The following is a 13099-nucleotide window of genomic DNA, read 5'->3' as shown; positions in this document are numbered from 1 at the left end:
ATTGTACTGCTAACTTAAATCCAGACACAAGAATACAAGAGGACACAATCGTCAAGCTTAAGGCTGTTTAATAGGGAAGAAAAGTTTAACAACTTGCTTAACAGTGCCTTAAAAGCACTCTAATGAAAGTGATAACCTGTTAAAAACTACCATTAACATTTACAGCAGTAAATCTTAATTACTCAGTATTCTGCCTCAACACATCACTTTTTAACCCCAATAAACTCCAACCTAGCTTTATCCTTAGCATGTTATGGGTCACATTTTTCATAGACCATGAAACGCGTTCAAGTGTACATACATTTAGAAAAGATATTCTACATTTACTTCTCAATCTTAAGTTTTTGCAAGGTAGGTATTTGTCTAAAAATGGCTGCCAAAGTTGTGGTAGGATACAAATAGTCAAACCCAGCTTGCTGAAGATTAAAAGAGGCTGTGATGTGACTTCCCAATACTTCATGACAACATTACTGCCTATTATACGATAAAGTCCGCAGTTGCACTACTCACAAGGTAGTGCAAAACTGTTTCGTTCTTTCTTTTTTTCATAACAAAACATTGGAACATAAACAAATGGTTGAAACCAAGTCAACATTGGTTCGTTAGAAAATGTGAGAACAAGACGTTGGAAACTTAAAAAGATACACAGCTAAGTCAGCACTGCTTTGTTACATTGCTCTATTCCCATCTGTGGTTTCAGATTCATGGAATACCTTCAAGACTTATGATCGGCGTTTCATGCGAGAGGACATATGACATGACTGATAAAATGGAAATAACACATGTATTGTAGGTTTTAGACAACAAAAGGATGTGTCGAAGGTTGTGTCAAGAACAAAAAGCAATTCCTCGTTGCATAAAGTTTCAAAGACAAAAGGTTCTAACAAAAACTAGTTTTATTCTTAATGCCCTAAAACAGTGAAAGAACATTAATTATTTTTGACAAAAGAAATTTGAAGTCCACAGTTCTTGATAGAAAAAAAAAAACAGGAAAACATGTATCTTAAAGCAAAACATCTTTTCATCCCATTTCTGTAACAATCGATGAAGAAAGATGAACATAATACAAAAGGTTGTGGTTCGTGCTGCAAGTTTAATAGTACCCTACAGCAATAGCTGCGTTACTGCTTCACACCCAGGGTGTCAGCTCTCTTCCCTGTTCTTTGCATATTTGCTCCAACTCCAGAGCTTTCCTTTTGAAATCATTCAACAACAGAGACTTACTGGCAACGAGATCATGCAGCTCTTGGGAACACCGGTCACCAAGACGCGCCTTCATTTGTTGTACTTCTTGCAATTCACCCATTAACTTATCGATGTTTTTCTGAAAGTAGCGCAGTTTGGATAGTTTCCCGCCGCGCTTGCCTCTCTGCGTGCGCACCCGTGGCAGACTCTGCTGCGCGCTCGGGGACGCAGCGTACTGCGCGAGCATCACCTGAAGGTAGCTGGCAACTACGGGAGCTGGAGCGTTCTTTTGTCGAAAGTGCCTGAGTTGCTCAAGCACCTCGGGAAAGCGCAGTGCGTCCTCGACTAAGTCTGGCGCCATCGCCGGCACATTGACTTGAGGGAGGAGAGACTTTGCAAAGTTTACAGAATCCTCCTCTTCAGCGTCATAAGCATCTTCCTCAGCATCGCTAGTTGCTGCTTCGGGGTCATAAAGCTCCTGACTATCCTGTTGGGGGAAGTGCCCTGGCCTATCGTAAGGAGATGGTCTTGGACCGCCGTAAGCCCTCCCCCTATCTGTGTGTCCCCTTCCGGGATCACCTGAACCCTGGGGATCAAACTGACGCCTACTTCTGGCCCACTCCTCTAGCTCCCGCTCCCTCTCTTCTCTACCAGGGTACGGTGGTTCCCGACCTCGGTATCTCTCGTCGTACTCCCTAGGACCTGGCCCTCTCCTCCCATCCCATTCATCCAACTCCCGTCTTCGTCTACGCTCCTGCTCGTACAGTTCCCGTTCCCTCCGGTCCCTCTCGTAGGCCAATCTCTCTCTCTCGTACCTATCCCATTCTGCTCTTTCCCCACGATCCCTTCTATCGGGGTACTCCTCCACCCGTCTGTACGGATCCCTGGGAGGGGCATCTCTCAGTGCTTCAGGGTGTGCCCGTCTGGCAGGATCCCTTACAAGTCCAGCCTCATCCAACAACCCAACCCCACGGCTTCTAGCAGGTTCCCCCGTTAACCCACGACTACGGACATCGTAACTGCTTACATCAGGAGTATCCTCTGACAACCTTCCGTGTCTCCCTAACCTATCAGACTGTTCTGAGACACTGCTACTACCCCATTCAGCCCTGAACTGATTTGAAGCCGATGGCGGTTCGTTAGCCTGTGGCTGAGACGTAGCCTGTGTCTGAGGTGCACTTTGTACCCATGCCCCTACGCTCTGCTGAGTAGAGGCTGCAGCAGATGCACTACTTGTCACCTCTGTGGCTGCCCTTGCTGCCTGCACTATACTAGCAGCTGCTAACTCCGGCTGGCTCGCAGCTAGGTCTGTGGGCTGGACAACCCCCATGTTTATCAGCTGAGCGAGCAGCTGTACCTTCGCCTGTTCCACCTGGGGTTGCTCACTACCGCCCAACCCTGCAGCCTGCTGCAAGCCAGCAGCTTGCACTTGTTGTACGACACTAGCCTGCTGCGTTTCCAACATGGAGGCTGGTTGCAGAGTTGCAGCCTGCTGGGCTGGCTGAACGGTTGGCGACTCGTCTTGGGTTTCACGCGGTTCAAAACCATGCTCTCTGTAGAACTTTTGGATCCGTTCAACCAGCACAGGCTGCTTCAAAATCTGCTCCACTGCCTCTCGGGTAACTACGTCTATCCCCATCTGGTCTTGTAGATACCTAGATATAAGGTCCCATGTAGTTACCGTGGAGGGTTTAGGCTTCTTTGGTTCTTGCAAGACCTGCACAGTTTGCTGCACAGTTTGCTCTACGGCTTGCATCAGGAGTATATCTGACTTTACTCCAGCCGCACGTTGGACCACAGGCTTGGGGGGGTCTGGGGTGGGTAAAAGCGCAGCTCTACTAGCTGCTGCATGGTTGGACCAACCATCTGGGGGCTTGTCCCACTTGCTCTGGGATTGGGAACTATCAGGTTTAGACCAAGGATACTGGGCGGAAGGCTTGTCAGAGGCAGCACTGCCAGAAGACCATGGGTGGGTTGCCGGTGAGGTTTTTGATGTGTTAAGGCTAGTTTGGCTTGTAGACCATGGGTACTGGGAGTGACTACTGGTATTCCTTGTGTCTGAACTAGAGTTTCCAGTAGACCAAGGGTACTGAGAATAACTAGCTGCCCTTCCTGTATCTGTGCTAGATTTGCTAGTAGACCAGGGGTACTGAGGTTGACTGGGGGCCTTTGCTACGCCTGTACTAGATATGCCGGCGGACCAGGGGTGCTGAGAATGACTAGGGGCCTGCCCTGTGTTAGTGCTAGATTTCGCAGTTGACCAGGGGTACTGGCTTTGGGTAGTCTGAGTGCTAGGCTTGCTAGTGGACCATGGGTACTGGCCCTGAGCAGTATAAGAGGGTGCGGCTCCCGCCTGAGGAAAAGCAGTGCTACCAGGTAGCGCTGGTACTGTAGTAGTGTAATGCTGACTGGCCCCAGTGCTCGCCGCAGAAATCATAGAGTAGTAGTCGTATTTTTTGCCGGAAGCGACTGGATACGCTATTCCAGCCTGCTGCCGTTGTTTCGTGTCCTGGAGGGCGGCCCATTCGCGCTTCAGGCGCTCCTCTTCAAGTTTCCGTTGCTGCTCCAGGATGATCTTCTCCTGCTGCAGCCTCTGCTTCTCCTGTGCCAAGTAACGGGCGTTCATCACCGTGTCCTGATACGCCCTCTCCATCAGCATTTGATGGTTGGACTTTCTGCCTTCAGGGCTTCTGTTGTATCGTCGTCTGCTCCTCGAACGACTACGCCTGCGTCGACCGCCGCTACTGCTTCCGCTGCTGCTACTGCTATAGCTTCGCCTGCTGCGCCGGTGCCGCCTGTTATCGCGGCTTCTACTTCTGCTTCTCCCTCTACTTCTGCTTCTACTTGCACTTCTGCCACGATCTCTGCGTCTTCTTGGGCTCCGGCTTCTGCTACGTCGCCCGTGCCCACTTCTGCTTCTGCCTTTATCTTTACTTCTACTTCTGCTTCTACTTCTACTCTTCTTTTTGGTTAGGAGAGCAGGTTTTCCCACAGACTGAGTCTTTACTTTAAATGAAATACCCTCTCTCTTTGCTCTACCACCATCTTTGTCTGCCTGTTCATCTTTTTTAACAGACCCCCCACTAGCAGAAACCGTACCAGCAGAACGGCCAACTGCAGCATGGACCTGCTGTTTGCTTTGACTCTTTTCCTCTTGCTTCTCAGGAGGTGACCCGAAGTGGGAAAGCAGTGAGTTCTCTCCTTCCGTCTCTGAAACAAAAACAGAAAACCCCCAAAATGTTAGGGACATCCGGAACTGAGTACGTTTTCCTTGTAGATTGCTGTACTGTCAACCATGAAATATCCGTGGACTTTGCAATGTCATTTGACGGTTGGTCCATAAAGGCCTTTCCTTGTGTACTGCTATGTACCATCTTTTAATATATGCCATCCTATTCACGATAAAATTACAAAATAGAGTTATAAGAAAAACAGTCTACACAGTAGCCATGTGTTTAATATATTTCCATACAAAGAAAGTGTCAAAACTATCTTCATCTGTGTTCCTGTAAAAGATAAACACTTTCGATACAAGTTAAGTATAGAACATTCATTATGATGTCTGCTATGCTTTGATGGTAGCATTTTTTTTCAGACATCTCGGGGACTGAAAATCATGGTAGCAGGGATTGCCTTTTATTTCATACCAATGACTACTGGAAATTATGTGGTATACTTTCATGGAAAAAAAAGCACAGAGATGAACGTTTTTCCAATGAAAAAAATGCCTCAAAGTTTGCTTGATGATACAGCTTCAAATTTGTGCAGTTCTCCATTTTTGAAGAAGCTGGCACCAGATGCCTGAAGACAAAATCATGAGCCTGCAACTCATTCAAAGGCTCTAATCATACCGTAAAGAAGGTCCTTGGGAAAAAATGAACATAGTACGTAGTACGAAATGCTGCACACAAAATCCTTCCCTGATGCATGGCGTTGATCCGAATTCAAAAAGATGTGTTGTCCACTGAAAAGTAAAAGAACAAAGATCGCATCAGCTTAAACCATCTCTTCACAGCAGGAAAAACAAACTCACTTGCACGAATACGCTGGACCTTCTTGGTTCCCTTATTGCCCGTGTGCTCCAAGGTGGACATGTCTAAGTCATACGAGTGAGAGCCGGTCGTGATTTGGACGGTCGGCTCCTGGTTTCGCGAGGCCTTCTCCAACAAAATGGTGTGGAGAGCCGTGTAAGGCATCCAGCACGTGAAGACTTCACCAAATCCGTGCTGCCACTGCCAGGTGTAGTCTGGAAAAAAAATTGTGTCTGTCAAAAGCAGCACTTTGATGGAACGTATCATATAAGGTCATGTTCGTGTGTATAAGGATGATATCTCTCTCTTTTTCTCCAATTTTACATCTTTTTTTCATTATTCCCCATCATATGGGGGTTGGACGTGCTTGCAAATGGATGGGGGAGCCCCAGAACTCCTCATCAAGTGCAAGTCTTTTTTGTAACAAGAGTTCTTACGGCTGGATGCCCTTCCTAACTCCAACCCAAACCCTACTGCTGAGCTTAGGACATCCCGTTTATAGTTTCCAAATGTTGTGTCAGAAAAGATACTGTATACAACAGACAGAATTCTGATGCAACGTTGACCAAACATCCAACAGAAACGTGATGAATACTTTTGTCACTACAAGAGAACAACTATTGTACATGCCTGATAACACATTGCCACTGATTATAAACACTCTTTCTTTCCCCGTACCATCCCACAATGGAATACCCTGCTTGGCACGGTTGCGACGGCTCCCACCGTTGAGTCGTGCCCTGGAGGCTAGGGGCCTGCCCGCCTTAGCCTGGGACCTCAACTCCCCCCCTACTTTGCCCCTGAAGGGGTTATTTGGGGGCAACCCCTATGTAGATATGTATGTAGATGTATGCTGGTCAAGGGTTAAAAGGTGTCTACTTACTGTTGACAGTTGATTTTGCCACTGATTATTGATAAATATGAACAATTCACCAGCAAACTGAGTGCCCGGAGTCTTGCATATGCACATTACGTTCTGGGACAGTGCTAGTATAAAGGCACTCATTCTTGACATTGTTCAATATGCCAAGCAGTAAAATCTTTATTCCTTAATCGTTTTACTGGTATGTGTATCTGAGAAATGGAGACTAATTATGCCATGTCTCTGTTCTTACCTGTGTACATTTCTTCAATACAGCACCTAAAGACTTACCATTTTTACATACCAAGTTGAATGGAAGGAACAATGACAATAAAACATCAAAGACTCAACATTGCCCTGTTTTAAATGCAATCTAATTTTATTTCTTCAACAGACTCCACTACTTGACTCCTTTGTTTGGACATTCCTTCAGCCTGGTGATATGACACCTATTTTACTGTTCACGCTTAAAGAAAGGAAAAGTAGTCACATTGCCTTTTTGAAGACGTAGGGGCAGTGAGTTGTTAATCCACTGGGTCTATTAAAGGACAGTATTGAAAGAAGGAGCCCAACCCTCTCCTTACATTGCCTTTACCTTCCCCAACCAAAGTCAGGTACCCATTTTACACAAAGGTGCATGGACATAACAAACGCACCGACAGTGAACACCTTCAAAAATAGACTCGACAAACACATGGAATATCACCCAGTAGTATACAACTACAAAGCCTCAGACTGTCCACACAAGCCTGGAATGACAGTCCAGTAAATGGATGAGCAGCCTCAACTGGAAGAGATCTTCCTAACTGGCCGAACGGATCTGATCTGATCTACTCTACTCTACTGTACTCTTAAGACATGAAGTTCTTCTCTTGAAATGCTGTCCAGTTGTTATCACCTACCTGCTGAAAGACATGTGCACTCTGATACATAAATCTCACCTTTGTTGTTGAGGTCACTTTTGGTAGCACAGCGCAGCCGAACGAACGATTTGGTCTTGCTGCTAAGGTCGGTGACTATCATGTTAGTCAGGTCCAGACAAAAACACAGCTTCCCAGTTGATTTAGATGTCAGGTATACAACATCCTTCTCTTTCTGCATGGACAATACATACAAGTAGCAGCGATAAAGTTTAACCTTTAAAAATTGATTCCCATTCATGGAACATAAAAAAAATCTCTATTTATATATGCACAGGTCTTATGTACATGTACTACTAGTTTCAGAAAACATGAATGTCTAAATTTGTTTTTGGTTGTTTCGCACAACTGGTAAACCATGTTTAGGTATAACACACCAGTTTTGCACAACACCAGATTGTAAGGTTTCATACACTTACACCATGTCCGGAAGGAACCCTACTCTTTTTTATAAGCGTGGTGGGATTTTAAACATGTTTTTCTAAAACACGGGACCTCTACCAACAGCCACCATATTCCAACCATTTTCTGGAAAGAGGCCTGCTTAGGCCACACCAATCTAATTTCTTGGTTAACGGATTTTTATTTTCAAAAAAAAAAAAAAAAATCATGAAAACAGAAGCTGGCCCAGCCTTCTGTTTTCATGATTCATGTTTTTTTGTTTCTAAATTTTTTTTTGGGGGGAAAATAAAAGTCCGTTAACCAAGAAATTAAATTGGTGTGGCCTTACAGTTATACAACAAGACAAGTTCATACTGACTGCTGCTAAATGACTGTAAATGTTAGTGTTTTTTTATATACTTTTAATTCGTGTAATCTTATTGACACCTTATCATATAAGGATCAAGTCTTTTATCTAATTTGTAATGTTTTTTTAAGTCCTGATAACATATAACATATTGTGTACAGAAACCGCAATTCAGCACCTGTGCTGCGATGGCTTTTTTATATTGAATAAACCATTCTCTCTCTCTCTCTCTGACTAAATAGTCATAGCTACATGTTACACTGAGAAAAATTGAGGGATTTTCTAAAAGACACGCACATACCTTAATGGCTGCGTTTACGATGACAGTTTCCTCCTTGGTGAAGCTGTACCATTTGTCCTTGTCCCCCTCCCACTGCCAGGACAGCTGTACACCATCCAGCACGTTAGCTTCTGCAGCTGGGGGAAAAAAACAACTCTGGTTTAATTATCAAAACCGACAGAACCCCTACATTATGTTTGTTTCGCATAACGGGTAAACCACCTTTAAGTGTATCTGCATCTGTATAGCCGGTCCAGCTCACCAGTGTATTTATCTATCTATTGGTCTGGCTGTTCATGACACACAGACAGGACTGCCCAACTAGGGTTAAAAGTTAGAGTCCTTCCCGCACCAGACAATGCATAAGGCGGCGCCCATCTCCGTTTCAGCAGCCCTGGGCCACACAACTTTGTGCAAGTCACTACAGCAGGGGGCTAGTCCACTGGTAGTGGTGTGTGTTTAACTACCATACTCTTTCCCAAATGCTGAGTGCTAAGCAGAGAAAGCAGTATGTACCATTTTTAGAGTCTTTGGTATGACCCGGCCGGGGTTCGAACTCACGACTTAATGTCCTAGCCAAGGAGTAATAGTAATAGCCTACTCTTTGCGAACCTTCGGATTGATACCTTTGACACCAGGCGGTATTGGCCTTACTATTGTTGACTGGTCATTCCACCCGCATGTTTTCACACTTGATACACATTGTTTCTGTCTTTGTTGTTTTTAATATGGGCCCTGGGCCTGATGCAAAGAATAAATACATAAACTTTTCCACAGTTGAAACTTACCCAGATCCCCCATGACACTCCTCTTGAGTTTGACCAGGTGCACCCCGCTCTGGTAGTGTGCTCTCAGGTCTTCAGTGGAGCCGATATCGCTCTTCTCACACAGGCTACAGCACAGAAGGCCTGGTGGGCAATAGACCATTATTCATGTTTGAAGGAATGTCATTAAATATCATGTCAAAATATCATTATGAAACAAACACAACTTTCACAGACAGTATTCTGTAATCTCCCCAGTAATGTAGAGAACTGTAAATCTTGAACCTATTGCAGTGGTTTTATCTTCGCAGTTTTTGTGTTGACCTCCCCACCAAAAATTCATGACACCACGAATGTCTCCCCAAAAAGTTATATGACTACTGTTTGATTTTGATTGATTGATCTTTATTTACACAACCTGCAGGCTTTAACAAGCCTGAATTTTGTTGCATTACTGTAAGTCTGTAACCATCTGGGAGACCAACAAATACAGCTGAAGCTTGTAGACGGTGTGACAGAACATTCAGGAGATCCCTACTATTGAGAAAGCATGTGATTTGGCAATCAAGAGACAAAGCAACAACAAAGCAGCTATTACATTTCCCCCTAAACATAGAAATGGTTGTTTAACTCATTGATATGTTACCTTCTGTTTGTTGGTTGGATACACTCATCCTCTGCAGAAGTTGCAGATGAGTAGCTGCAGTCTTGTGCTCTTCCTGTTCTTTCTCACTGGGAGACGGGATGAAACAAACATTTAGTACAGGAGCCAGGTCCTGAAAAAATTAATTTCGTTGCACCCATCTTACAGAAAAGGTTTGTGGTAGAGGGGCCTCTACTCCATCACCCAGCATAATTTCTATGCTAAAATTGTGGTATCACATTTTGCTAGCGAACCTTAAAGGTAGTATACTTAATCTGCACAAGTGAAAAAATTCAGTTTTCCAAGGGGGAGGGGCAAAAAATGGAACAACAATGTTTTTCATTCAAAATTGATAGGCAGATACAACTTTTGATGGGAATTGCCAAAATGTTATTTCATTTCAAAAATTCTGCTTTTGTAAAGAATTATCATGGGTCTTAAAAGTTTGATTGCAGGTTTGTGTCTTATCAAAATCCATCAGAAATGAAATGAAATTACTACTGGTTGCATCAACTGTTGAAAACTTATCATACCACACTGGTTGATAAATGGATGAGCATTGATGTCATTAATATAATGAAGTCAATGTGGCCTCATATTTGCAATATGTGTTTTTCCTACCTCAGATGTAAGGCTCCACAGGGCTCACAGAAGAGTGGCAGCCACGAGACTCCCTTTTCACCAGCATTGTCGGAATGTTTCGATCCTTGGTAGTGCTCCACTGCGTTGTGGCGCCGCATTGTGACATTACACAGTTCACAGAACACCAGTAATGCTGTAAAGATAGAGAACATGGCATACTGTAGCGTAGCATGTGGTCTTTCTGTAAAATCTGCATCTGTACCTATATCTGTACAGCCAGTATAATCGCCCCTCAGCATAACACTCAGCTTTGCAGGCACATGGCGCGGCAGCAGCTAGATAAACTACACTGAATGACCTGTCACACCTAAGGCCACACCAACTTAATTTTATGGATGACATCCGCGCGCGCATTGATTTTCGCCTGTTGTCAAAAAAATAAAATAAAATCACCTCCTCCCAGGCTACACGGAATTCCGAAACTTGCCGACTTAGATTGCCGCAAAAGGCGCATTTGTGGATTGGTATGCCATCGATGTTGGCTAGGGGGATTTTGCGTTTGCACAGTTGTACGAGAGGATCGCGGCGGCCAGCGAGTATCGCCCTGACAATTTCAAACACGACCTGTCCAGAGTGGCTCTCACACGTTTCTTTTGCAATAATGAGAGACATGGGAGAGGAATTGACGGATTGGCAGAGGTCTCACAGTGAGATTTGTGAGCATAAACCATGGAATGCTTAATATGGAGTTCAATGCCATGTATGTTGAAACTGCCCTTATGGGTGTATGTGAGTATTCTCATCACAGTCCTATATCATCCACAGTCCTTGGAGCCAAATACCTTCTAATAGTATACTTCTTTGGTCGTTCTTGTCAATATATTGAAAATCAATCACTTGCGCTGAGTCTGCTATAATGAACAAGACAACCTACATGTACCTCCTACAAATAAACTGTGTTCTGTGGTTCAATTTGCAATACCGGTACCAGCTTTGTACTAGTAGTCCTGTGGTTTAGCAGCATTTTTTTTTTTTTGCTGGATTTTCTTTTTTTTCGCCCGCGCGCATTAGTTTTGGGGTCTCCAGAGGATGTCATCCATAAAATCAAGTTGGTATGGCCTAACCTTTGCATATGTACCTGCAAGTTGTCTAGCAGAGATGCCCCTACTGTACTTGGTGACAACGAATTCCTCTCTACTATAATCTACGATCCTACATGTACATGTAGGTTGATACTTTAAGTTGGAGGTATGACTTTTTTTTCTTTTTTGAATACGTACTTTTGAAAAAATTATAGAATAAAACAAATTATCTCATACAAGGGTACAAGTACTTAACTAAATGTTGAATTTCATGAGGCCCCAAATAAGTGTGAAACTAGTGGCAATGATAGCGGAAATATATATTACTTTTACTTTTAAGTATCAAAATCTTTACTGCATGTTTAACACTTACTTCCAAATATCAACTGTTCAATGTGTTTGACATTGTTGCAGTGAGTCTTCGTCAGCCATGCCCTGGTTTTCATCTGGCAGACTTCACACCAGATCCACTCATCAGGCTTCCACTGGACCGTCTGCTTGAATATGTCGAGCGGCTCGTCCTGGACAGGTTTTTGCTTTACTTCAGCGTCAGCAGAGCCAGCTTGGGCATCGGCAGCAGCAGTTTTGACATCACGTTCATGCGTCCTTGTAGCCACCCAGGCACCCTCTTCCATTGGGTCGGGTTTTGGCGGTTTTCTCTTTCTCTTCTTTTTCTTGGGCATGTTGGCTGTTTGCTCTTGCATAGAGGTTTCCGTTGTCTCCTCTTGCTCAGTCTGGTCTATTACCTTCTGTTGCTCAGACATGTCAGCTGTTTCTGTCTGTTGCTTGGAGACATCAGTTTTCGTCTCTTGCTTTTGCCCATCTTTCTCAGCGGGTTTTTCTCCATCCACTTGCTCCCATAATTCTGCCTCAGGAGATTCTGCTGCCTTCTTGTCAGCTGTGGCAGACTCCCCTGTGTCAAGGGCCTGATCAAGCTCCTCTAACCCTTCAAGTAGAGCGTTAGGAGATGCCTGTTCTTCCATGGATTCTCTTGGTTCCACCGTTACAGGCCCAGCCTTCTCTTCTTCCTTGACCACTTTCTCCACCTTGGTTTTCAAGTGGAGTTTGATCTTTGTGTCCTCTGCAGACACATCAGCCTGCGCAGACTCTTCTTTAACGTCTTTTACGTCTTGTGCATTTGTCGGCAAGTCAGTCTCCATTGGCTCTTCCTGGACACCATGCACAGCACTTGCTGCTGGTTCAAGCTTGATTCTCTTAGATTTAGGCATGTCACTCTCTTCTGGAGCTTCCCTCTCCTTCTTTAGTGTTGTCTCAGAAGGCTTTGAGGTACATGGACTTGGATCAGTTTCTTTATCGTCTGTAGTCTTGACTTCTGATGATTCTGGTTTAGTGTCATCTTTAATGCCAGCACTTCTCCCTCTGCGCCTGGTAGGTGCAGCTTCTGCAACAGTGTCCTGTGGTCCACTTTCAGCATGTTTGACTTCTTGATCTTCGGACTTCTCTGCTTCCTTACTTCCTGGCACTTTTGGATCCTTTTCGGATACTTCTACAGCAGGATCCGTTCGAGCGGTTTCCTGTACCTTTTCCTCACCTGAAGTGCTTTTTGGTACATCCACACCGTCATCACTTGACTGTTCCATAAAGGACACAATGGCTGCCTCCAAGCTTGAAGTGTCCTCAATCTTGTCATCTTCATCACTAGTTTTCTTGGGAGAAACCTGAAAGGAAGCGAAAGGGTAAATATTTGACTACTGTAAATCTTGAAACTTGCGGTGGTTTCATTTTTGTGATTTTTACGGTGACCTCTTCACCACAAATTCATGACATCATAAATATGTCTCCCTTATATGACTACTGTACTACAGAGTTGTTTCAAGCACGAATCTGAGACACCGTAAAAACCTCCATTTCCCTCCTACTGCAAAATTAAACCACCATGAAAGTAAATGGACTTACAGTGTCAACAAAATTTTAAAACATCCTTAAACTGTTATTTTCGAGCTTTGGCACCGTCACAGTCTAACGTCAATCTTCAGCTTAC

General features: G+C 44.3%; 1 protein-coding gene across 1 annotated transcript in view; it reads right to left on the bottom strand.

The window, feature by feature from the left end:
* Window positions 1–51: 51 nt before the first annotated feature.
* LOC136438321 (pneumococcal serine-rich repeat protein-like) overlaps window positions 52–13099 on the bottom strand; it is a 16065-nt gene continuing 3017 nt past the window's right edge. Inside the window, exons 4-11 of the mRNA XM_066433084.1 lie at window positions 11471–12776; window positions 10055–10208; window positions 9437–9522; window positions 8815–8934; window positions 8048–8163; window positions 7020–7173; window positions 5219–5431; window positions 52–4395 (exon numbers count right to left, since the gene is read on the bottom strand). Of these exons, the coding sequence (XP_066289181.1) occupies window positions 1130–4395; window positions 5219–5431; window positions 7020–7173; window positions 8048–8163; window positions 8815–8934; window positions 9437–9522; window positions 10055–10208; window positions 11471–12776 (5415 nt within the window). The 3' untranslated portion in view covers window positions 52–1129. The remainder of the gene's footprint in view (window positions 4396–5218; window positions 5432–7019; window positions 7174–8047; window positions 8164–8814; window positions 8935–9436; window positions 9523–10054; window positions 10209–11470; window positions 12777–13099) is intronic.

This window comes from Branchiostoma lanceolatum, chromosome 7 (assembly GCF_035083965.1).
Source record: "Branchiostoma lanceolatum isolate klBraLanc5 chromosome 7, klBraLanc5.hap2, whole genome shotgun sequence".
Classification (NCBI taxonomy): Eukaryota; Metazoa; Chordata; class Leptocardii; order Amphioxiformes; family Branchiostomatidae; genus Branchiostoma; species Branchiostoma lanceolatum.
This window is presented reverse-complemented; position numbering and strand designations above follow the sequence as displayed.